A 24,197-nucleotide genomic window follows, 5' to 3' on the forward strand; every position below is an offset into this window, starting at 1 on the left:
GGAAGGGGCTGGCCTCCCCCCACCCCCCAACACCTCCTAATGCGGCGGCTCAGCCAGAGCCCCGGGGAAGCAGAGCTGCCCTTGAACTCTGGCCGAGGTGGGGTTTCCAGGGAGAGAGGAAGGAGGCTTACATCAGGGTCATTCTCCCACCAACGTGGGCAGGAGAGGAGGAAACCCGGCCCGAGGCCCCAGTGAGGGGGAGCCCGCGGCGTCACCTTCCCCACTCCTGCCTGGAGCTGACAGGCAGGGCCTCGTCAGCAGCTGCTGGCGGGGAACGCGGGCACCTGACCGGGCAGGTGGTGGGCCTGGCTGGCAGCCAGGTGCTGGCTCTGGCTGCCGGCCCCACAGGCACCCGGCGGGGACTTCAAATGCTCTGGCAGCTCGGCCGAGACCGACCTGAGGGCGCAGCCTGCCCTCGGAGGGAAGGGCCCCCGGCAGGAGGAAGGGTAGGAAGCTGGTCCCCAGAGCAGGTCTCCCAGCCGCTGAAAGCAGGGGGGGGGGGGGTGTGTGTGGCCTCCTCCGAGGGCCCCTTGGGGCTGTGGCAGGGTCACACCACTGGGTCTGTCTGTCCCCATCAGCCTGACCCCTGATGAGTGCACAGGCCTCCCCCTGCCCCTCCCCCCCCCCTCGGGGACCTCTGTACCCTGTGACCACAGCCCACACCTCTGCTGACCTCTGACCCCACCACACACTCACCCTCCCGCCAGGGCCCCCCCCTGCGCCCGGCCACCGCCCCAGTCCCCGGCGCCTCCTGCTCGCTCGCCCACCCCCTTCTCACTCAGGACGGGTGGCCACCAGCGCACAGGCCACAGGCCCGGCCTGAGCGCTGTGTCCCCATCTCTGCGCCCCCCCCCCCCCCCCGCCCGCCGCGGCTCCCAGACTCAGGCCAGGGACAGCGTGTGCGTGTGCAGGGGCTGCACGCGTGTGCCGCTTGCACCCTACGAAGGTGCGTCTCTGTCGATGAACATGGGTGACTGGACACAGTCTCGTATTGTTCACACCAATGCAAGACACCAGTGCATAGAATTGAAATGGGACCAGTTTTTTTTTAAAATATATGTTTTTATTGATTTCAGAGGGAGAGAGAGAGAGAAATATCCATGATGCCCTGACCGGTGTGCTCAGTGGATAGAGCGTCGGCCTGCGGACTGAAGGGTCCCAGGTTCGATTCCGGTCAAGGGCATGTACCTTGGTTGTGGGCACATCCCCAGTGGGGGGTGTGCAGGAGGCAGCTGATCGATGTTTCTCTCTCATCGATGTTTCTAACTCTCTATCCCTCTCCCTTCCTCTCTGTGAAAAGTCAATAAAATATATTTAAAAAAGAAAAAAAGAAACATCAACGATGAGAGAGAATCACAGATCGGCTGCCTCCTGCACACCCCACACTGGGGATGGAGCCCGCAACCCGGGCATGTGGCCTGACCGGGAATCGAACCCTGACCTCCTGGTTCATAGGTCGACGCTCAGCCGCTGAGCCACGCCGGCTGGTAAATTGGAACCAGTTTTGAGTCTTCGCTGTGGGACCCGAGCCGGTCCCGGGCTCCCTGGGTGTGAAGGCCCCCCTGCTCCAAGGTGCCCGGACTCTGGCCTCCAGGCCTGGCCCGCCCGGCCCCCTGGCAGGCAGGCAGGAGAGAGTGGGACGGGGAACTCTGGGTGCAGGGCCAGCCTCTCCAATGCGGGACCCCTCGGGGGATGTCCGACTGCCGGCTTAGGCCCCATCCCTGCAGGCAGTGTCCGGCGGGCCCTCGGGGAGCCAGCGGGCCTGCCCCGTGCTGACCGGGCCACCCCCTCGCGGCCAGCCCCGTCCCGGTTTACGGTGCCAGGCGGGGGATAACTTTTTCCAGCCGAAGCTTCTGGAAGGTCTGAGCAACACAGCTAGCATGGGCTGAACCGGGCCAGCATCCCGGGCCGGGGCTCAGGCCAGAGGAGGAGGCCAGAGCCCCAGGGCCGTGCCCCAGGCGTGGGCTGCGGCCCCAGGAGATGAGGCCGAGGCCCGGGGGGGGGGGGGTGACGCCCCCCGGGGATTCCACTGGAGGGGCACCTGCCGGGCAGGAGGCTGGGGCCCACCTGGGTGCCCGGCGCCCTCGCGCTCTGCAAGCTCCTCGGTGCTCGCTGTTCTCAGCGCCTCTGAGTCGGATTCTGTTGTGCCCCTTCGGCGAGGGATGTAGCTTTCATGGAGCGCTTACTGCATACGCGGAACCGTCCTTGCCGCCGCGGACACGCTCTCTCCAAAGCTTCGTCAGCTGGGGACACGCACCGCCCTCCGTGCTGGGGAGGGGTCTCCGCCTAACACCCCAAAGAGGGTCATTGGAAAGGGGGGCGCCCGGGGACACCATCAAATCTGACCAAGCGGCATCTGTGTTAAAAGGAACCCACGGAGCCCCGGCCGGTGTGGCTCAGTGGGCGGCGCGCCGGCCTGCGGACCGAAGGGTCCCGGGTTCGATTCCTGGTCAAGGGCATGGACCTCGGTGGCAGGCTCCTCCCCGGCCCGGGCCCTGGTTGGGGCACGTGCAGGAGGCAACCCATCGATGTGTCCCTCTCCCATCGACGTTTCTCTCTGTCTCTCCCTCTCCCTTCCTCTCTCTCTCAATTCAATGGGAAAATGTCCTCGGGGGAGGATTTAAATGGGGATTGGACTCCGGGTGCTCGCCGGCGTGCGGAGTATGTAGGGCGAGGTGCGCCGGGTCCTGCAGTTCCCTGTGAGATAACATCCAAAAATGAAGGATCGTTTTTGACTGGATGGAGGGATGGAGGGATGTGGGGATGGAGGGATGGAGGGGGGAGGGATGGAGGGATGTGGGGATGGAGGGATGGAGGGGGGAGGGATGGAGGGATGGGGGGATGGAGGGGGAGGGATGGAGAGATGGAGGGATGAGAGATTGAGGGATGGAGGGATGGGGGATGGAGGGGGGAGGGATGGAGGGATGGGGAGATGGAGGGAAGGAGGGAGGGAGGGAGGGAAGGAGGAGGGAAGGAGGGAGGGAGGGAGGGATGGGGAGGTGGAGGGAAGGAGGGAGGGAGGGAGGGAGGGAGGGAGGGAGGGATGGGAGATGGAGGGATGGGAGATGGAGGGATGGAGGGATGGGATAGGGGATGGAGAGAGGGAGGGAGGGAGGGAGGGAGGGGTGGAGGGATGGAGGGATGGGGGGATGGGGGGATGGGAGATGGAGGGAGGGAGAGATGGAGGGAGGGAGGGAGGGAGGGAGGGAGGGAGGGAGGGAGGGAGGGAGGGATGGTGGCTGCTAGGCCGTGGGCCTGTTGTCATTCCTGGAAAACTCCTCCGACTTGGCCATGTGCTTGCAAATGTGCACCGTGTCATGTTGGGGGTGGGGTGGGGGCAGCAATTCTCTACAGCCCTGGGGTCCCCCGGGGGTGAGGCAGGGGTCCCCGAGCTCGGGGCTGGGGTGAGCGTCTCCTTGTGTGGATCCCGCCCCGAGTCCCTGAAGTGCACGTGGCCCGAGGCCTCCCGGGCTCGAACCCGGGCTTCCTGGTCTCAGCCACTGCCCCCCACCCGTCCGTCAGAGCCCAGAGCCCATTTCCCCCAAAGATCACGCCTTCGCCCCAGGCTGCACCTGCCCGCAGGAATCCGGGTGACCAATCCGGCCGGGAGCCCGGGAGCCCAGGCCTCGGAGGGGCCCCGCCCGCCCGGCCTGGCTTCCTGGAGCCGCATTTGAAGTGGTGGGAAGCCAGAGCGGTTTCTGCAAATGAATAACCGGATCAAAGCGGGCCCTGGCCCAGGCTTGAACCCTGCAGGCAGGCGGGCAGGCGGGCAGGCGGGCAGGCGGGCCTCCCACTCTGAGCGGCCCTGCCTGGCAGAGGGAGGAGCGGGGAGAGTCTGTCCGCTGTGCAAACACCCCCGTCTCTGCCGTCTCTGCCCTTCCTGGGTTTGTGCGCATCTGGGAACCGGAGCCGGGAGAGCTGGGGGTGGGGGGGTGGGGGGGCGGGGGGAGCAGGGCGGAGGGGGGGGGGAGCTGAGGGAGCCGAGGGGAGCAGGGAGGAGCTGGGGAAGGTGAGGGGAGCAGGGAGGAGCTGGGGGAGCTGAAGGAGCTGAGGGGAGCAGGGAGGGGTGGGGAGGAGCAGAGAAGAGCTGGGGGAGCAGGGAGGAGCGGGGGGAGCTGAGGGGAGCAGGGAGGAGCAGGGGGATCCGAGGGGAGCAGGGAGGGGTGGGGAGGAGCTGGGGGAGCAGAGAGGAGCTGGGGGAGCAGGGAGGAGCGGGGGGAGCAGGGGGAGCTGGGGGAGCGGGGGGGGGGGGAGCAGGGAGGAGCGGGGAGAGTCTGTCCGCTGTCAAACATCCCCGTCTCTGCCATTCCTGGGCTTGTGCGCGCCTGGGAACGGGAGCCGGGGGAGCCGGGGAGCAGGGAGGACCCGGGAGGAAGGCCGGGCGCCGCCGTCTGAACTGCTGCCAGCCGGCTCCCGGCATCCCAGCCGGCTTCCCGCCGCAGCAGGTGCCAGCAGATCCCGACCCGGGCCGCCTGGTGGGCCGCACGCCTGCCGCCTGCCGCGGGCTCTCACGCCAGCCCTGAGTGTGCCCCCCGGCCCCCCACCACGTTCTAATCTGAGCCACGAGGGGACGGAGAGATGCTTAGAAACGCACACAGGCCCGCGGGTCTGACCGCCCCCCTCCCTCCCCGGCAGCGGGGCAAGGCGAGGTCAGAGGTGACTGGCAGCAGAGGGGGATCCCTGGGAAGAGAAGCTCCCCAACTTCACTGCTCTGAGCCCCTGAGGTTTGCAGGCAGCGGCCTCCCTGGGTCAAGGCGCCTCCCCTCTGCGGCAGCTGCCTTGGCGCGTAATTGCAAAGGTCAGGCCGAGGGCTGGCTTCAGGCAAGGCTGGATCCAGGCGCGCGCGCACGCACGCACACGCACGCACGCACACGCACGCACGCATGCCACGCCCCCTTAGCTTTTCGTGGGTCACATGACCACCCCTGTGGCCATGATCCCGGCCCCCCCGCGAGAAGCTTCTTAGGGACAATGAGCAAACTCCCAGCAAATGCAGGATGGGAAACGGGGGCGGGTGAGGAAAGCCACCAGGACAGAGAGGACCTTCCTCGGGGCGAGGGGTGTCAGGGCTTTTACTGAGCCGGAGCCTGGTGGAGTGGGGAGGGGGGAGCGCGGGGGACATTCCAGGCATCGGGAGCAGCATGTGCAAAGGTCCTGGGGCACACAGGAGCCTGGCAGCCTCCAGGAAGCGGCAGAGAGGCCCGCAGGAGTAGAGTCTGTCCTGAGATGAGGTGGAGGGGAGCCGGGCCACGCAGGGCCAGGTGAGGAGGCCCCACTTCATTCTCCGTGCGATGGGAGGGTTTTGTGTGTGTTTTTTTTTATTTTTAAAAAATATATATATTTGTATTGATTTCAGAGAGGAAGGAACAGGGAGAGAGAAACATCCATGATGAGAGAGAATCATGGATAGGCTGCTTCCTGCACGCCCCACACTGGGGATCAAGCCCACGACCCGGGCATGTGCCCTTGACTGGGAATCGAACCCGGGACTCTTCAGTCCGCAGGCCGATGCTCTACCCACTGAGCCACACCGGCCAGGGCGATGGGAGGGTTTTTAAGCAAAAAATGAACCTTGCCCTGGCCGGTGTGGCTCAGTAGGTAGAGCATTGGCCTGTGGACTGAAGGGTCCCGGGTTTGATTCCCGGCCAAGGGCACATGCCCGGGTTGCAGGATCGATCCCCAGTAGGGGGTGTGCAGGAGGCAGCCGATCCATGCTTCTCTCCCATCATAGATGTTTCTCTCTCTCTCTCCCTCTCAAAAAAAAAAAAAAGAACCGTAATGCACGCTGGCCGGCCCGCGGGACGCGGGCTGGGTGGGGGCAGAATCTTACAGGACAGCGCCTCAGGGGGCGGCGTGGCTTCCATCCTTCCTGGGGTGGCCCCCTTCCCTGAGGACGTGCCCACGTGGGCATGCACCCCCATGGGAGACAGGCGGGGTCTCCTGGGCCCGTGGGGTAGCGGGAGGCCTCCCTGATGAGAAGGCACGTTTGGAGAGCAAAGAGACTTGCGGGGAAAGGAGCCTCCATCTCGCCTTTCCCTTTCGGCTGCGCCTTGGCAGTCAGGGTTGTTGCCACGGTAACTATCAAAGCACGCCTCCCATTGGCTCCCGCGGAACAGGAGCTGCCTGGGTGCGTGTAATTGCAAAGGTCAGGCCGAGGGCTGGCTTCAGGCAAGGCTGCATCCAGGTGCACGCGCACGCACGCACGCCACGCCCCCTTGGCTTGCCGTGGGTCATGTGACCACCCCTGAGCCAATCACAGCAGCCAGGGGGTGGAATGAAGTCATTGGGTCCCAGGTCTGCCTCGGGAGCCAAGGTGGGTGTGGCTCAGCCCCGCCTGAACCCCGGGCCTGGGGGTGAGGGAGACATGGCTGTCCAGGGAGGAGCCAGGTGCTGAAGGCAGGGCAGGGGAAGCCGGCAAGCAAAATCCGCCCTTCTTGCATGGCCGGCGTGGCTCCGTGGTGGAGCATCAACCTAGGAGCCAGGAGGTCAGGGTTCGATTCCCGGTCAGGGCACAGGCCCGGGTTGTGGGCTCCATCCCCAGTGGGGGGCGTGCAGGAGGCAGCCGATCCGTGATTCTCTCTCATCATCGATGTTTCTCTCTCTCCCTCTCCCTTCCTCTTTGAGATCTATAGAAATATTAAAACAAACAACACCCACCCACATCCACGTCCGCCTGGCCCCACGTCCCCCCGGTCCCACGCAGGCCCCCCTCTGGCCCCCGCCCGTCTTGAAGGCTGTTCCTCCCTTTGGCAGAACTCCAGGCGTGTCTGGCTCCTGGAGACGCCGGGCCCTGGGAGCAGGAGCGTGTTGCCCGGGGCGCAGGCCTTCGCCCCGGGTCCCCCTCCCAGGCCAAGGAGCCAGGAGTCTAGTTCACAGACCCCGGACCCCACCTGGGCCCCTCCTGAGTCTAAACATGGCTCTCCACCCGGGGCCTCCGAGGGCGGGGCCTGCACCGGAACCACCCAGGGTGTCAGGTGTGTGTGCAGAGTGGCTCCTGGGTCCTGGCCCGGAGCGGCCGGGGGTCGGGGCCGTCGCCATCTTTGTCGGGTTAATTTGCATACTCACTCTTGATGGGCTGGTGGTTGTAGCGAAGGTACGGTCAATTTGCATGTTTCTCTTTTATTAGTGTAGATGTTTATTGATTTCAGAGAGGAAGGGAGAGGGAGCAAGAGAGAAACATCCATGATGAGAAGAGAGAATCATGGATCGGCTGCCTCCTGCACGCCCCCCCACTGGGGATTGAGCCCATAACCCAGGCATGTGCCCTGACCGGGAATCGAACCCAGACCTTTCAGTCCTCAGGCCGACGCTCTATCCACTGAGCCACACCAGCCAAGGCTGGGCTCACATTCTTGACCCTCAGTGTCGTCTGCCTGGGTGCTCACCTGGCACCCCGCCCCGCCCTCATGTCTCTGCTCACGTCCCAGTGGCCACTCCTCCCCCCTTGTCTGCTGACCTTCCTCCCGAGCTCCTGACCCGCAGACACCCCGACACCCCCTGATTGATCCCTGTTCTCTCCCCCGCCCACCCGCCTGAGCTAGGCCATGAGCTCTCGCCCACCCAGGGCTGCTCCTCCCCTGCGCTACCCCTCACCTCCCCCGTTCCCCCCCCCCCCCCGCTGTTTGTGCTGGGCCCGGGCCTGGAGCCTGCCTGTGCCTTCAATTAATCCCACTCGGCAGAGGCGGCAGGCGGCTCTCCCTCCCCCTCTCCCCGCCCACCCCTCCCTCCCACCCGGGCACCTGAACCCCGGCTGGGGAATGACCGGGGCTATGCGATAATCCTGTTTCTCTCTCTCTTGTTTTGTTGTTGCTAAGTACAGCATGGGGAACATTGTAACAAGGACGATGGGGGATATGGTCAGTAACATTGTAACAAGGACGATGGGGGATATAGTCGGTAACATTGTAACAAGGATGATGGGGGATATAGTCAGTAACATTGTAACAAGGACGATGGGGGATATAGTCGGTAACATTGTAACAAGGATGATGGGGGACATAGTCAGTAACACTGTAACAAGGACGATGGGGGATATAGTCGGTAACATTGTAACAAGGACGATGGGGGACATAGTCAGTAACACTGTAACAAGGATGATGGGGATATAGTCAGTAACATTGTAACAAGGACGATGGGGGATATAGTCAGTAACACTGTAACAAGGATGATGGGGATATAGTCAGTAACATTGTAACAAGGACGATGGGGGATATAGTCAGTAACACTGTAACAAGGACGATGGGGGACATAGTCAGTAACATTGTAACAAGGACGATGGGTGATATAGTCAGTAACATTGTAACAAGGACGATGGGGGACATAGTCGGTAACATTGTAACAAGGATGATGGGGGACATAGTCAGTAACACTGTAACAAGGACGATGGGGATATAGTCGGTAACACTGTAACAAGGACGATGGGGAATATGGTCGGTAACATTGTAACAAGGATGATGGGGGACATAGTCAGTAACACTGTAACAAGGACGATGGGGATATAGTCGGTAACACTGTAACAAGGACGATGGGGGACATAGTCGGTAACATTGTAACAAGGATGATGGGGGACATAGTCAGTAACACTGTAACAAGGACGATGGGGGATATAGTCAGTAACATTGTAACAAGGACGATGGGGGAATATAGTCAGTAACATTGTAACAAGGACGATGGGGAATATGGTCGGTAACATTGTAACAAGGATGATGGGGGACATAGTCAGTAACACTGTAACAAGGACGATGGGGGACATAGTCGGTAACATTGTAACAAGGACGATGGGGGATATAGTCAGTAACATTGTAACAAGGACGATGGGGGACATAGTCGGTAACATTGTAACAAGGATGATGGGGGACATAGTCAGTAACACTGTAACAAGGACGATGGGGATATAGTCGGTAACACTGTAACAAGGACGATGGGGAATATGGTCGGTAACATTGTAACAAGGATGATGGGGGACATAGTCAGTAACACTGTAACAAGGACGATGGGGATATAGTCGGTAACACTGTAACAAGGACGATGGGGGACATAGTCGGTAACATTGTAACAAGGATGATGGGGGACATAGTCAGTAACACTGTAACAAGGACGATGGGGGATATAGTCAGTAACATTGTAACAAGGACGATGGGGGAATATAGTCAGTAACATTGTAACAAGGACGATGGGGGATATAGTCGGTAACATTGTAACAAGGACGATGGGGGATATAGTCAGTAACATTGTAACAAGGACGATGGGGGATATAGTCGGTAACATTGTAACAAGGACGATGGGGGACATAGTCAGTAACACTGTAACAAGGATGATGGGGATATAGTCAGTAACATTGTAACAAGGACGATGGGGGACATAGTCGGTAACATTGTAACAAGGATGATGGGGGACATAGTCAGTAACACTGTAACAAGGATGATGGGGATATAGTCAGTAACATTGTAACAAGGACGATGGGGGATATAGTCGGTAACATTGTAACAAGGACGATGGGGGACATAGTCAGTAACACTGTAACAAGGATGATGGGGATATAGTCAGTAACATTGTAACAAGGATGATGGGGGACATAGTCAGTAACACTGTAACAAGGATGATGGGGATATAGTCGGTAACATTGTAACAAGGACGATGGGGGATATAGTCAGTAACACTGTAACAAGGATGATGGGGATATAGTCGGTAACATTGTAACAAGGACGATGGGGGATATAGTCAGTAACATTGTAACAAGGATGATGGGGATATAGTCAGTAACACTGTAACAAGGATGATGGGGATATAGTCGGTAACACTGTAACAAGGATGATGGGGGATATAGTCAGTAACATTGTAACAAGGACGACAGGGAATATAGTCGGTAACATTGTAACAAGGATGAGATGGTGGTGTCAGGCGGGCACTAGGCTTACCGGGGCGATCACTCCCTGAGCTATGTAAATGTCTATCACTATCATCGTTCCCCTGAAACTATATAATATAAATGCTGTCTGTCAGCTGTAACGGAAAAGTACGTTTAAAAAACAATCTAAAAACTAAAAGATTAAGGAAAAAGGACGCAGGGCCCCGCTGGAGGCGAGACTAACCCTGTTCCTCTCTCTCCCTGTGCAGGTGACAAGCTGTGGGCCCGGGGCAGGTGTGGCCAGCCTCCTGCCGGGAGAGGACAGACCCAGCCCGCCCAGTGCTGGCTGTGACGGAGCCAGGAGAGGCGGAGACGCGATGGCAGCCAGCATCCCTGGCCCTTGCTTTGATCTGCGTCTCCTTGGCCAAGGGGCCTGGCAAACTCAGGGATGGAGCCACTGCTGGAGGGGGACCCGGCTTCCAGATAACACCCACCGGTCGCTGTGCGGAGCCCGGGGTGCTGCCTCCACAGAGCGAGTCCGGGTCCTTTCTCCCCAGGGGTGCTGGTCCCCTGACGGAATGAGCCAGCTGGGGGCCACCGGGACCGGCGAGGTCAGGGGGCCTCCATCCTCGGCCCCCACGTCCCGCGGAGAGACTGCTTGCCCTGTGAGCCGAAGACGCCTGTCCCCAGCCTCCCACGGCTGGGGTTCATCTCCCAGGGGTGTCCTGGCCACGGAGACGCGGAACCCCAGCTCCAGTGCCAGGGAGCTCTCAGGGGCGACGGCGAAAGCTGCTCCCCCCTCGTGTCCAAGTGGAATTTGGGGATCACGTCGACAGAATGGAAGCTACACGCGTGGGCACGTGGGCCACCCCAGCAGCGTGGGGGATCCCCGACTCAGGGCAGGGCCTGGCGCAGAGCCGAAGGGAGAGCCCCACTATTGAGCACCGTCCCCCCAGAATGGGATCGTGTTGATCTTTGAACTGAGCTGTGACCGGATGAGACGGGATCAAGCTCTGAGCCTGTGGCCGCCTCCCTCTCCATCCCGGGACCTGCAGGCCCCGGAGACACCCTCGCTGCCGCGGGGGACGGTCCGGAGGGTCCCCATCGACGGCCCCATGCCTGCCGCCTCCTGCCGCCTCCAGCCCCGTGGCCACCCCTGCGCTTCACCAGCGAAGGGCCCGCTCTGGGACCCACAGGCCGGGCTCCCCCCGAGGGACGGAGAGACGGCCACCTGCCTTCGGTTCCTCTAAGCGGATGGCACCGTGGGAGCGGCTGGGCTTTCCCCGGGGGACCCCCAGTGCCCCCCACTCCCCCGCGTCCTGTCCCCAGCGGCCCCTCCTCTCTCTGGCGAAAGCGGACACCCCTCCTGTGCGCCGTGGGAAAGGCCCGACCCAGATGCCGCGATGCGTGACCTGAGCCCCGGCTCTGGCACCAGAATGGGCCCTTGTTCTCCGCGGGCCAGGCCTGGCCGCCCCCCGGGGCCGGGGACAGATCTCTCTCTCGAGGCGGCATTGTGTTCTGAGAGGGCAGCCCGGCGCCTGGCTTCACCAGCTCCCGCCCTGAGGTTTATCGGGGCCCGGATCACCCTCCGCATGGGTGACAGGGACCGTCTAGGCGGCGTTCCTACAGCGCATTGGAGTCCACCCCCCACAGAAACAGAAACCCAGGCCGGGCTGTGCGTTCCCACCGGGCCGGGGCCAGGGCTGGCTCTTGGCTCGGCCATCTTCAGCGCCCAGCCTCCCCCCCCCACCCCCACCCCGCCACGTGGCCCAAAGTGGCTGCTGGGGACCGGCCATCGCGGCTGTATCCCTGCCCGCCTGCCCCCATGGGCGGTTCCTGGAATCCACACGCTGGACGCTGTCCGCTGTGTTGGCCAGGACTGGACGCCAAGGTCGCAGCGAATGGGATGGAGGCCGGGGGAAGGCGGCCTTTCCCCCCGGGGGGCCATGTGCCCAGATAAAAATCAGGGGTTCTTGCACTGAGTAAGGGGGGGAAATGGCTCCTGGGGCAGGGGGCTCAGCTCTCTCTGCCTCCCGCCCCCCACCTGCCTCTTGGATGGGTTTTAGGAGGGTTTATGGCACAGGATTTCAGTGTTATCATCCAGGCTTGCTTTATTTATGTACTTACTTATTTGTCTGTGTGTTTCTGAATCCTCCCCCGAGGATATTTGCCCATTGTTTATATATATATATATATATATATATATATATATATATATACACATATATATATTTCTTATTGATTTCAGAGAGGAAGGGAGAGGGAGAGAGAGATAGAAACATCCATGATGAGAGAATCATTGACCGGCTGCCTCCTGCACGCCCCCTACTGGGGATCGAGCCCGCAACCCAGGCATGTGCCCTTGGCCGGAATCGAACCCGGGACCCTTCAGTCTTCAGGCCGACGCTCTACCCACTGAGCCAAACCAGCCCGGGCTGCCCATTGATTTGTAGGGAGAGCGAAAGAGAGAGGGAGAGGCAGAGAGAAACATCGATGTGAGAGAGACACACCAATGGGTTGCCTCCTGCACGCGCCCCGACCCGGGGCCCGGGCCGGGGAGGAGCCTGCCACCGAGGTCCGTGCCCTCGACCGGACTCGAACCCGGGACCCTTCGGTCCCCAGGCCGGCGCTCTATCCACTGAGCCACACCGGCCGGGGCCATCGAGGCTTGTTTTTAGAAGCACCGACCGGTGAAGGCGGAGTCCGGGTTCGAAACCTGACTGTTCGCATCCTCCCTTTTCAGGTTGGGAAGCTGCGGCCCAGAGTGGTTAAGCAACTCAGCCGGGGTCACACAGCACGTCGGTGGCACCCAGCGCCCAGCGCCTGCTGCGTGGGAGTATGTTTGTTTTCCTCTGTGTTTTAAGGAGGAAAAAAACACAACAGCCTTGTCAGGGAGGGGCGGGAGCAGGAGCCTCAACGCTGAAATTCCACCCAGCGCAGGGTCTCGGGGCGGGGGTGGGCCGCGGGCGGGGTGGGTGACGGCGGGGCCTGCGTGCCCCGATCTGCCCTGGCGGCGGCGCTGAGTCACGGCGGCGGCGGGAGCGTGCCCGCCCTGGCACGGCCCGAGGTGGGCACGTGGCCCCGGCTGGGCGCGTGTGCCTGCCCGCCCGCCCGGGGAGGAGGCCGGTCTGACGGGCGCCCTCCTGTTTCAGGGAGAACTCTGCCAGGATGGGGTTTGCCGGGAGGCGGGACGGCTCAGGCCCGGCGCTGCTGCTGCTGCTGCTGCTGACAGCCAGCTGCCTCCTGCTGGGCCCCCTGCCTGGGGCCGGGACCGCAGGTGAGCCGGGCACAGCAGGTGAAGGGAGCTGCCGGGGCGGGCGGGGGCACGGTGTGGGGCGCCGGAGGGGGGGGTCCCTGCTCGCCCCTCCATCCCGGGCACGTCTGATCCTGGGGCTTCAGTCTCCCCACGCACGGTGGCGTGGCCCGGCTAGAGTCAGGGGTCGCAGCCTCCGTGGCTAGGGGAGCCAGGCGAGCCACATAAACCCGTGGCTCTGAGCAGGCGGAGGGCTGTGGTCGCCTGGGAAGTTCAGGGTCACACACCCCCACCCCCGGTCCTCCCAGTAAGGGACACCCACTTCCATTTTTTTTTTTTTTGGTCTCTTTTTTCTCTATTTTTTTTTTTCCTTTATTAAGGTACTAGAGGCCCAGTGCACGAAATTCATGCACGGGGGTGGGGGGGCGTGTGTCCCTCAGCCCAGCCTGAACCCTCTCCAATCTGGGACATCCCTCTCACAACCCAGGACTGCTGGCTCCCAACTGCTCGCCTGCCTGCCTTCCTGATTGCCCCTAACCACTCCCCTGCCAGCCTGATTAATGCCTAACTGCTCCCCTGCCAGCCTGTTTGCCCCTAACTGCCCTCCCCTGCTGGCCTGGTCCCCTCAACTGCCCTCCCCTGCAGGCCTGGGTCCCCCCCAACTGCCTTTCCCTGCAGGCCTGGTCCCCCCCAACTGCCCTCCTCTGCTGGCCTGGTCACCCCTAACTGCCCTCCCCTGCAGGCTTAATCGCCCCCATCTGCCCTCCCTTGCAGGCCGGGTCCCTCCCAACTGCCCTCCCCTGCTGGCCATCTTGTGGTGGCCATCTTGTGTCCACATGGGGGCAGGATCTTTGACCACATGGGGGCAGCCATCTTGTGTTGGAGTGATGGTCAATCTGCATATTACTCTTTTATTAGATAGGATTACAATGTGTCCTCATTCCCCCATTGTCCCCCCCCCCCCGTCTCTCCCCTAGTAAGGGACACCCACTTCTTTTTTTGTTTGTTTTTTTTTTCTTTATTGATTAAGGTATTACAAATGTGTCCTTATTCCCCCATTGTCCCCCCACCCCCCCAGTCCTGCCCTCCCCTCACCCCCTGGTGTCCACGTCCATCGCTTATGCTTAGATGCATGCACACAAGTCCTGTGGTGGATCCCACTTCTCCGTGGTGGCCAGTCGCTGCCCTGTGGGGAGGCAGGGCCCCTGTGGTAGGGTCTTGCGCATCTTTAAGAGAAGTCAGAAAGGTAGGTTTGGACGTAAAAGCTCCGTGCGCGTGACATGTTGGCAGCCGGCTCTGATTTTACAAACCCGGCGTCTGTGAGCCGCGGGCCGCCCCGGGCCACCGGATGCCAGGGCTCCGTCCTGGGGTCTGGTGCCTGCCGTGCACGATTGAGGCGGGGTGTACAGCTTTTTAAAAAATTCTCAGTATCAGCTTTTTCTTTTTTTAAAAAAATACACTGAGTGGCCAGATGATGATGATCTCTGAACGCCTAATCATCTGGCCACTCAGTGTATCTCCTATAGAATAAAAGGCGAATATGCACATTGTCCCCTCGACCAGGAGTTCAACCAGCAGGCAGGCAGGCCAACCGCCCATGTCCCCTCCCCCTGGCCAGGCTGGCCAGACCCTACCCTGCACGAATTCATGCACCGGGCCTCTAATATATATACATACACTGAGTGGCCAGATTACTATGCGTTCAGAGATCATACTAATCTGGCCACTCAGTGTATATTTTTATTGATCTCAGAGAGGAAGGGAGAGGGAGAGAGAAAGAGAAACATCCATGATGAGAGAGAATAATGGATCGGCTGCCTCCTGCTCGCCCCCCACTGGGGATGGAACCCAGAACCCGGGCCTGTGCCCTTGACTGGAATCGAACCCGGGACCCTTCAGTCCGCAGGCTGATGCTCTATCCACTGAACCACACCAGCCAGCGCAGGATCAGCTTTTTCTTGGCTGATTTAGAATTAACATCCAGAATCACAAGGCATGCTCAGCTGGGAACAGGAGACAGGGATTAAATGAACAGAAATGGGGGAGAAGGTGAGAGGCGGGGAAGGGCTTGCACATTTTGGGAAGAGGTTTAGTGCTAATACCATCACTGTCGATTGCTCTTATTTTAAAAAATGTGTTTTTATGGATCTCAGAGAGGAAGGGAGAGGGAGAGAGAGAAACATCCATGATGAGAGAGAATCACGGATCGGCTGCCTCCTGCACACCCCACACTGGGGATGGAGCCCACAACCCAGGCATGTGTCCTTGGCCGGAATTGAACCCTGACCTCCTGGTTCCTAGGTCGACGCTCAACCCCTAAACCACACCAGCCGGGCTCTGTCTTTCGTTTGAGCGCACCCCGTTTGGGAAGTCTGGCCCCCTCCAGCCCGTTCGGTCGGTTTGCATATTAGCTTTTTATTCTGTAGGATTTTTAAGTGTGTTTTTATGGAATTCAGAGAGGAAGGGAAAGAGAGAGAGAAGCATCCGGGATGAGAGAGAGTCAGGGATTGGCTGCCACTGGGCACCTGATGGATGAGTGGAAGGCGTGGGGCTGGGCCCGGGGCTCCTGGCTCCTGTCAGGGACTCCTTGCTCGCAAAGGCCTCGCTTTTAGTTCCGGAGAGAGGAGGCATGAGCCACGAGGATGTGCGAGAGCCCCCCGCCTGCCTTCTCCCCCCTCCCCCCTCCCCCGTGGTCTGTGGCCACCTCACGTGGCCAGGTTGGTGTGTGGGAGTCCCCCCTGCCCACCTCCTCCCCCTCGTCCCCCCTCCCCCATGGTCTGTGGCCATCTCACGTGGCCAGGTTGGTGTGTGGGAGGGAGTCCCCCCTGCCCACCTCCTCCCCCTCGTCCCCCCTCCCCCGTGGTCTGTGGCCATCTCACGTGGCCAGGTTGGTGTGTGGGAGGGAGTCCCCCCTGCCAACCTCCTCCCCCTCGTCCCCCCTCCCCCGTGGTCTATGGCCATCTCGCGTGGCCAGGTTGGTGTGTGGGAGTCCCCCCTGCCCACCTCCTCCCCCTCGTCCCCCCCTCCCCCGTGGTCTGTGGCCATTTCACGTGGCCAGGTTGGTGTGTGGGAGTCCCCCCTGCCCACCTCTTCCCCCTCATCCCCCCCCCCCCGTGGTCTGTGGCTATCTCCCGTGGCCAGGTTGGTGTGTGGGAGTCCCCCCTGCCCACCTCCTCCCCCTCGTCCCCCCTCCCCCGTGGTCTGTGGCCATCTCACGTGGCCAGGTTGGTGTGTGGGAGTCCCCCCCGCCTGCCTTCTCCCCCTCCTCCCCCCTCCCCCGTGGTCTGTGGCCATCTCACGTGGCCAGGTTGGTGTGTGGGAGTCCCCCCTGCCCGCCTCCTCCCCATCCTCCCGCCTCCCCCGTGGTCTGTGGCCATCTCACGTGGCCAGGTTGGTGTGTGGGAGTCCCCCCTGCCCGCCTCCTCCCCATCCTCCCGCCTCCCCCGTGGTCTGTGGCCATCTCCCGTGGCCAGGTTGGTGTGTGGGAGTCCCCCCTGCCAGCCTCCTCCTCCTCGTCCCCCTCCCCCGTGGTCTGTGGCCATCTCCCGTGGCCAGGTTGGTGTGTGGGAGTCCCCCCTGCCCGCCTCCTCCCCCTCGTCCCCCTCCCCCGTGGTCTGTGGCCATCTCCCGTGGCCAGGTTGGTGTGTGGGAGTCCCCCCTGCCCGCCTCCTACCCCTCGTCCCCCTCCCCCGTGGTCTGTGGCCATCTCACGTGGCCAGGTTGGTGTGTGGGGAGTCCCCCCTGCCCGCCTCCTCCCCCTCGTCCCCCTCCCCCGTGGTCTGTGGCCATCTCACGTGGCCAGGTTGGTGTGTGGGAGTACCCCCTGCCCGCCTCCTCCCCCTCTTCCCCCTCCCCCGTGTCTGTGGCCATCTCCCGTGGCCAGGTTGGTGTGGTGGGAGTCCCCCCTGCCCGCCTCCTCCCCCTCGTCCCCTCCCCCCGTGGTCTGTGGCCATCTCACGTGGCCAGGTTGGTGTGTGGGAGTCCCCCCTGCCCGCCTCCTCCCCCTCGTCCCCCCTCCCCCGTGGTCTGTGGCCATCTCCCGTGGCCAGGTTGTTGTGTGGGAGTCCCCCCTGCCCGCCTCCTCCCCCTCGTCCCCCCTCCCCCGTGGTCTGTGGCCATCTCGCGTGGCCAGGTTGGTGTGCGGACCCCTGACATCTCTCTCCTTGGCAGAGGCCCCGCGTGCCCAGACCGGAGCCCCGAGCTGCAGCGCTGGGACCCCCGGCCACGACCGGGACCTCCGGGTGCACATCGGCCAGGGCCAGGCTCTGCTGCTGGCCGCGTCGGCCACCGTCCACTCCATCAACATCTCCGACGGGGGTAAGCCGGCCTCGCCCGTCCCCGCCCGCTCTGGCCCTCACGGCCCCGGGGCCTCGCAGGTGGGACGCAGGTGGCCCCGGTGCGGGCGGGCAGCGCCGGGCACGGGCTTGGGGTTCATGGCAGAGCATCAGTCCTTTGAGGTGCCCACCCTCCGGCCCCGGGCCCCGGGGTCCGGGCACAGAGAGAAGCCCTGATGGAGCAGAGCCTCCCGGTGCCCGGGGCACAGCTCGCCTCGCCGCCAGGGGCCTGCACGCAGGGGTGGCGGGAAACCCTGCAGCGCTTAGCGGGCAGGGAGGAGAGAGAAGGAAGCCTGTGAGCACAGGCCTCCCCCCCCCACACCCTCACCCTTGGCTCCTGTAGGGCCTCACCCCTGCCCGCCCTCCCGCTCCCGGTCCTCACCTCGCCCCGTTCCCGCCCCTCAGGAAGGCTGGTCATTAAGGACCACGAGGAGACCATTGTCCTGCGGACCCGCCACATCCTGATCCACCAGGGAGGAGAGCTGCATGCTGGGAGCGCCCTCTGCCCCTTCCAGGGGAACTTCACCATCCTGCTCTACGGCAGGTGGGTAGGTGGTGCCCCCGGGGCGGGGGCCGCTCTCGGATCTGACGGAGGGAGGCGTTTCGGTCATTTGTTTATTTATTGACTAGAGGCCCGGGGCATGACATTCGTGCACGGAGGGGGGGGGGCGGGGGTCCCCTCAGCCTGGCCTGCGCCCCCTTGCAGTCTGGGAGCCCTCGGGGGATGTCCGACCGACTGCTTAGGCCCGCTTTGCAGGGAGGCAGGAGAGGCTCCCGCCACGGCCGCTGCGCTCGCCAGCCGTCCGTCTGGCTTCTGGCTGAGCAGAACTCCCCCTGTGGGAGCACACTGACCACCAGGGGGCAGCTCCTGAGTTGAGCGTCTGCCCCCTGGTGGCCAGTGCGCGTCATCGCGACCGGTCGCTCCGCCGTTCGGTCGATTTGCATATTGGCCTTTTATTATATAGGATTAAATGTGATTTTATGGAATTCAGAGAGGAAGGGAGAGAGAGATAGAAGCATCCGTGAAGAGAGAGAATCATGGATCAGCTGCCTCCTGCACGACCCCCACTGGGGATGGAGCCCGCAACCCGGGCCTGTGCCCTGAGCGGGAATCGAACCCTGACCTCCTGGTTCCTAGGTCAATGCTCCACCACGGAGCCACGCCGGCCGGGCATGGAGGGAGGCTTTTTAAGGGAGAAAGGGACGGGACGAGGCGGCCTGGCTTTAGTGCAAGATGGGGCTCCCATGGCGTTCCGCCCGATGGTAATCACGAACAATACGGACGTGGTGGCGGGGGAGCTGGGCGGGTGCCCGGGCACGTCACTGTTGTGCCCGTGTCTGTGCTGACGTCCCCGCAGTCCATGCCAGCCCCCCAGCCCCCCCCCCCAGCCCCCAGCCCTGCCCCGCTCGCTCGGGGAGGCTCTGTGTGCATTTAATTGGCTGCGAAGGACAAGATAAGGAGAGTTCCGTGCCGCGTTTCCTCTGGCTGTGCGTCCCCCCACCCCCCGGGGGCTGGAGACGGCTCGGAAGCCACAGCCAAACACACACCGGGGTGGGCGGCGCGGTCTGGCTTCGAGGGTGTGGTTGCCCGGCTGTTTCTCCTGACCTGTGACCTCCACCCGGCCCCCCCGCCGTGGGGCTGGCTCTGTGGTGGCCTCTGTGGGGGGTCGGGGAGCTGGGAAATCCCCGCTGGCACCCCGGCCGGTGTGGCTCAGTGGGTAGAGCGTCGGCCCGCAGACTGAAGGGTCCCGGGTTCGATTCCGGTCAAGGGCACGTGCCTGGGTTGTGGGCTCGATCCCAGTGTGGGGTGTGCAGGAGGCAGCCAATCCATGATTCTCTCTCATCATAAATGTTTCTCTCTCTCTCTCCCCCTCTACCTTCCTCTCTGTAAAAATCAATAAAAATATATTGAGAAGCCCTGGCCGGTTTGGCTCAGTGGCTAGAGCCAAACCGGCCTGCGGACTGAAGGGTCCTGGGTTCGATTCCGGTCAAGGGCATGGACCTTGGTTGCAGGCACATCCCCAGTGGGCGGCGTGCAGGAGGCAGCTGATGGAGGTTTCTCTCTCATCGATGTTTCTAGCTCTCTCTCCCTCTCCCTTCCTCTCTGTAAAAAGTCAATAAAATATATTTTAAAAATATATATACACCAAGTGGCCAGATTAGGATGATCTCTGAAGGCATAATAATCTGGCAACTCAGTGTATATATTAGAGGCCAGTGCATGAATTCGTGCATGGGTGGGGTCCGGCCAGCCTGGCCAGGGGGAGGGGGAGGGGGAGGGGACAGGGGCGATTGGCCGGCCTGCCTGCTGGTCGAACTCCTGGTCGAGGGGACAATGTGCATATTAGCCTTTTATTCTATAGGATATACACTGAGTGGCCTGATTATTGTACATTTAGGGATCATCATCATCTGGCCACTCCGTGTATATATTGAGAGGAAAAAAAAAGGTAAAAAAGAAAGAAACCCCCGCTGGGGGCAGCGCCCGGGAGACAGGACGCGCTGACCGGGGTCTGCCTTCTCCCCCAGGGCCGACGAGGTGGTGCAGCCGGACCCTTACTTCGGCCTCAAGTACATCGGGGTGGGCCCGGGCGGCACGCTGGAGCTGCACGGGCGGCGCAAGCGCTCCTGGACCTTCCTGACCCGGACCCTGCGCCCGGGCGGCCTGCAGGAAGGAGGCTACTATTTTGAGCGGAGCTGGGGTCACCGGGGCGTCATCGTCCACGTCATCGACCCCGCGTCGGGGGCCGTCATCCACTCGGACCGGTAAGGCCTGCCCTCGCCCGAGCGCGGGCTCCTGCTCCCTCTCCGCCTCCTTCCGTCAAGAGGGTGTCGGCGGCCGGGCCCTGGCTGGTGTGGCTCGGTGGTTAGGGCGCCAGCCCACACACCGCAGGTCCTGGGGTTCGATTCCCGGTCAAGGGCACGTGCCTGGGTTGCAGATTCGATCCCTGGCCCTGGTTCGGGTGTGTGTGGGAGGCTGCAGAGGGGTGTGCCTCACATCAATGTTTCTCTCTCTCTCTCTCTCTTTCCTGCACCCCCTCCCTTCCTTCCACGCTCTCTAAAAAAGAAAAAAATGCCTTAGCCGGTGTGGCTCAGTGGATAGAGCATCGGCCTGTGGACGGAAGGGTCCCGGGTTCGATTCCGGTCAAGGTCACGGACCTCAGTGGCAGGCTCCTCCCCGGCCCAGGCCCTGGTCAGGGCTCGTGTAGGAGGCAACCCATCGATGTGTCTCTCTCACATCGATGTTCCTCTCTGTTGCTCCTTCTCCCTTCCACTGTCTCTAAAAATCAATGGAGCCCTAGCTGGTGTGGCTCAGTGGATAAAGCGTTGGCCTGAAGACTGAAGGGTCCCGGGTTCGATTCTGGTCAAGGTTGCGGGCTTTGTTCCCAGTATGGGGCGTGCAGGAGGCAGCCGATTAATGACTCTCTCTCACCATTGATGTTTCTCTCTCTCTCTCCCTCTCTCTTCCTCTCTCCCTAAAAATCAATGGGAAAGTATCCTCGGGTGAGGATGAACAGCAACAACAAAGAATCTGACAGCTGACTAAGTCTGAGCAAAGATAATAATACGCACTCGGACGAGAGCAAGCGTCGGCCTGCGGACGGAAGGGTCCCGGGTTCGATTCCGGTCAAGGGCATGTACCTTGGTTGCAGGCACATCCCCAGTGGGGGGTGCGCAGGAGGCAGCTGATGGATGTTTCTCTCTCATCGATGTTTCTAGCTCTCTCTCCCTCTCCCTTCCTCTCTGTAAAAAACCAGTAAAATGTATTTAATAATAATAATAATAGTAATATGCACTCAGCACAGAGACGCAGCTGCCGTCGCCCGAGGAGGCTGCTGGAGGAGGGTGACGTAGGCGTGTGCTGGGAGGGGCGGGGAGCGTGTGGCCAGCAGCGAGGAGGCGAGGCCGAGTGAGCGGAGGCAGGAGCGGGCATGTGCGGGGCCAGGATGCGCCCAGATGGGCGAGGCCCGCCGCTGCCGATTCCGGGGAGGGTGCTGGCGGCAGAGCCCGGTGATGCCAACAGTGACTCAGGCACCGTCCCCGCCCTCCCGGCCCCTGACCCCTCCGCTCTACTCCGAAACCGTGGCTGTTCGCGCGGCTTTGTTTTCCCAGGTTCATTTCAGAACTGCTTTGCCGGGTAAGTCCCAAAACTTAAAATTCTCTTGGGAATTTCCACCGTAATGGCACCGAATCTTTATAGCTAAAGATTGGAGAGTTGGTGTCATTACGGAATTGTGTCTTTTTAAAAAATATATACTTTTTAATTGATTTCAGAGAGGAAGGGAGAGGGAGAGAGAGAGAAACATCCATGATGAGAGAGAAGCATGGATTGGCTGCCTCCTGCACGCCCTCTATTGGGGATCGAGCCTGTAACCCGGGCATGTGCCCTGACCGGAATCAAACCCAGAACTCTTCAGTCCACAGGCCGACACTCTATCCACTGAGCCATACCAGCCAGGACCAGAATTGTGTCTTTGTCAGTTCTTGTCACCAGGGGTACAGATTTTTTAAAAATATATATTTTTACTAGAGGCCCGATGCACGAAATTCATGCAAGGGGCTTGGCCCCTTCCCCCGCCCCTCGCCACAGCTTTTCTGGAATGTCGTCTGGTCTAATTAGCATATTACACTTTTATTATTATTATTATAGATTGATTTCAGAGAGGAAGGGAGAAGGGGAGAGAGAGAGAGAGAGAGAGAGAGAGAGAGAGGGAGAGAAACATCCATGATGAGAGAGAATCAGGGATCAGCTGCCTCCTGCACGCCTTCTATTGGGGATCGAGCCCACAACCCGGGCATGTGCCCTGACCGGGAATCGAACCCGGGACCCTTCAGTTCATAGTTTGATGCTCTATCCACTGAGCCACAATGCCCAGGGCAGGTACAGGCTTTTTAAAAATATATATATTTTATTGATTTCTTACAGAGAGGAAGGGAGAGGGATAGAGAGTTAGAAACATCGATGAGAGAGAAACATCCATCAGCTGCCTCCTGCACACCTCCCACTGGGGATGTGCCCGCAACCAAGGTACATGCCCTTGACCGGAATCAAACCCGGGACCCTTCAGTCCACAGGCCGACGCTCTATCCACTGAGCCACACCGACCGGGGCAGGTGCAGGCCACTTGAGATCTGTACTTCCTTCCTGGGCAGTTTATCTGTATGAGGGTAGGTTATCGCTGTCGAGTTTGAGGGATTCTTTTTTTTTTTTTCCCTGGAACGAGAACTTCTCTCTTTAAACGTCAGAGCCCCCGGGGGTCTCGGGCTGGCGCGTCGGTGGCCGCCAGAAAGACACACGCTTCGCTCTGTGACCCCGCCCCCTCCCCGTTCGTCCGCAGGTTCGACACCTACAATTCAAGAAGGAGAGCGAGCGCCTGGCCCAGTACCTGAGCGCCGTGCCCAGCGGCCGGATCCTGTCCGTGGCCTGTGAACGATGAAGGGTCCCGAACCTGGACGACTCGGCCCGGAAGGCGATGACCAAGCTGGGCAGCAAGCACTTCCTGCACCTCGGCTTCCGGTACCTGCGCCCTCACCCACCCCTCCCCCCCCCCCCCCCCCCCGGCCAGCCACCCCCAGGGGGACCCGGGACAACGTTGGGCGCGTTCCCCCTCCGCACGGGGCATCCGGAACCTGTATGGGTTTCTTCGGAGCGTGTTTCACGCTGAAAGTGCCAGCGGCCTGTGTGTGTATGAACTCATTAGGTCGGCCAGCCGTGTGCAGAATCCTATATCATAAAAGGCTAATATGCAAATTGACCCTACTGGTGAACGACCGGTTCGCTATGACATGCACTGACCAGCAGGGGGCAGACGCTCAATGCAGGAGCTCCCCCCCCCCCCCCCCGTGGTCAGTACGCTCCCACAGGGGGAGCGCCGCTCCAGCCACAAACTCTCCCGCCTCCGTGGCAGCGCTGAGGATGTCCGACTGCAGCTTAGGCCGGATCCCTGTGGGGAGTGGGCCTGAGCCGTCAGTTGGACATCCCCCGAGGGCTCCCGGACTGCAAGAGGGCACAGGCCAGGCTGTGGGACCCCCGAGTGCACGGTACATGAATTCGTGTACGTGGGGGGCCAGGGTCCCTCAGCCAGATTGCAAGAGGGTGCAGGCCAGGCCGAGGGACCCCACGGGTGCATGATTGGTGCTGGGGAGAGATGCGAGAGGTTGGCCAGCCAGGGAGGGACCGTGGGAGGGCTCCAGGGCGTGTCCAGCCTGTCTCGCTCAGTCCCGATCGGCCGGGACCCCAGCAGCAAGCTAACCTACTGGTCAGAGCGTCTGCCCCCGGTGGTCAGTGCGCGTCATAGTGAGCAGTTGAGCGGCCTTAGCATATCATTAGCATATTACTTTGATTGGTTGAACAGCCCACCAGTGGCCCGGACACTTAGGCATATTAGGCTTTTATTATGTAGGATTGATTTCAGAGAGGAAAGGAGAGAGAGAGAGATAGAAACATCCATGATGAGGGAGAATCATGGAGCGGCTGCCTCCTGCATGCCCCCTACTAGGGATCGGAGCCCGCAACCCGGGCATGTGCCCTGACCGGGAATCGAACCTGGTCGGGGCACATGAACCTTTCGGTCTGCAGGGCCAGGCTCTACCCCACTGAGCCACACTGGCCAGGGCGACTTGCAGACTATGAACGGTTCATCTGCTGAGTGACAGCCAGGCCCCGGCCGCCCTGCATGCTCCCCGAGGAGGGATGAGCCTCACACCTCTCCCTCCCCTCCGCTCCCCATTAGGAGGAGCCATCTCTGCTCCCCAAGCCGGC

At 61.3% G+C, this 24,197-nt stretch overlaps 1 protein-coding gene and 1 pseudogene across 4 annotated transcripts in view; both read left to right on the plus strand.

The window, feature by feature from the left end:
• LOC307094899 (cell migration-inducing and hyaluronan-binding protein) overlaps window positions 1-24,197 on the plus strand; it is a 147,790-nt gene that overhangs the window by 53,289 nt on the left and 70,304 nt on the right. For 2 of the 3 annotated variants that reach the window (XM_079764050.1, XM_079764051.1), the window contains exons 2-3: window positions 12,591-12,683; window positions 13,000-13,124. In XM_079764050.1, the coding sequence (XP_079620176.1) occupies window positions 13,016-13,124 (109 nt within the window). In that variant the 5' untranslated portion in view covers window positions 12,591-12,683; window positions 13,000-13,015. Of the gene's footprint in view, window positions 1-12,590; window positions 12,684-12,999; window positions 13,125-22,874; window positions 22,953-24,197 lie in introns of those variants that run through there. The other variant, XM_079764052.1, reaches the window with a different exon arrangement.
• LOC307095031 (cell migration-inducing and hyaluronan-binding protein-like) lies at window positions 14,381-22,897 on the plus strand (annotated as a pseudogene). The gene is made up of 5 exons (XR_013815299.1): window positions 14,381-14,469; window positions 17,271-17,417; window positions 17,840-17,978; window positions 19,964-20,200; window positions 22,774-22,897. The product of XR_013815299.1 is annotated as a cell migration-inducing and hyaluronan-binding protein-like (transcript).

This window comes from Cnephaeus nilssonii (assembly GCF_951640355.1).
Source record: "Cnephaeus nilssonii genome assembly, chromosome: 24".
NCBI classification, from domain to species: Eukaryota; Metazoa; Chordata; class Mammalia; order Chiroptera; family Vespertilionidae; genus Cnephaeus; species Cnephaeus nilssonii.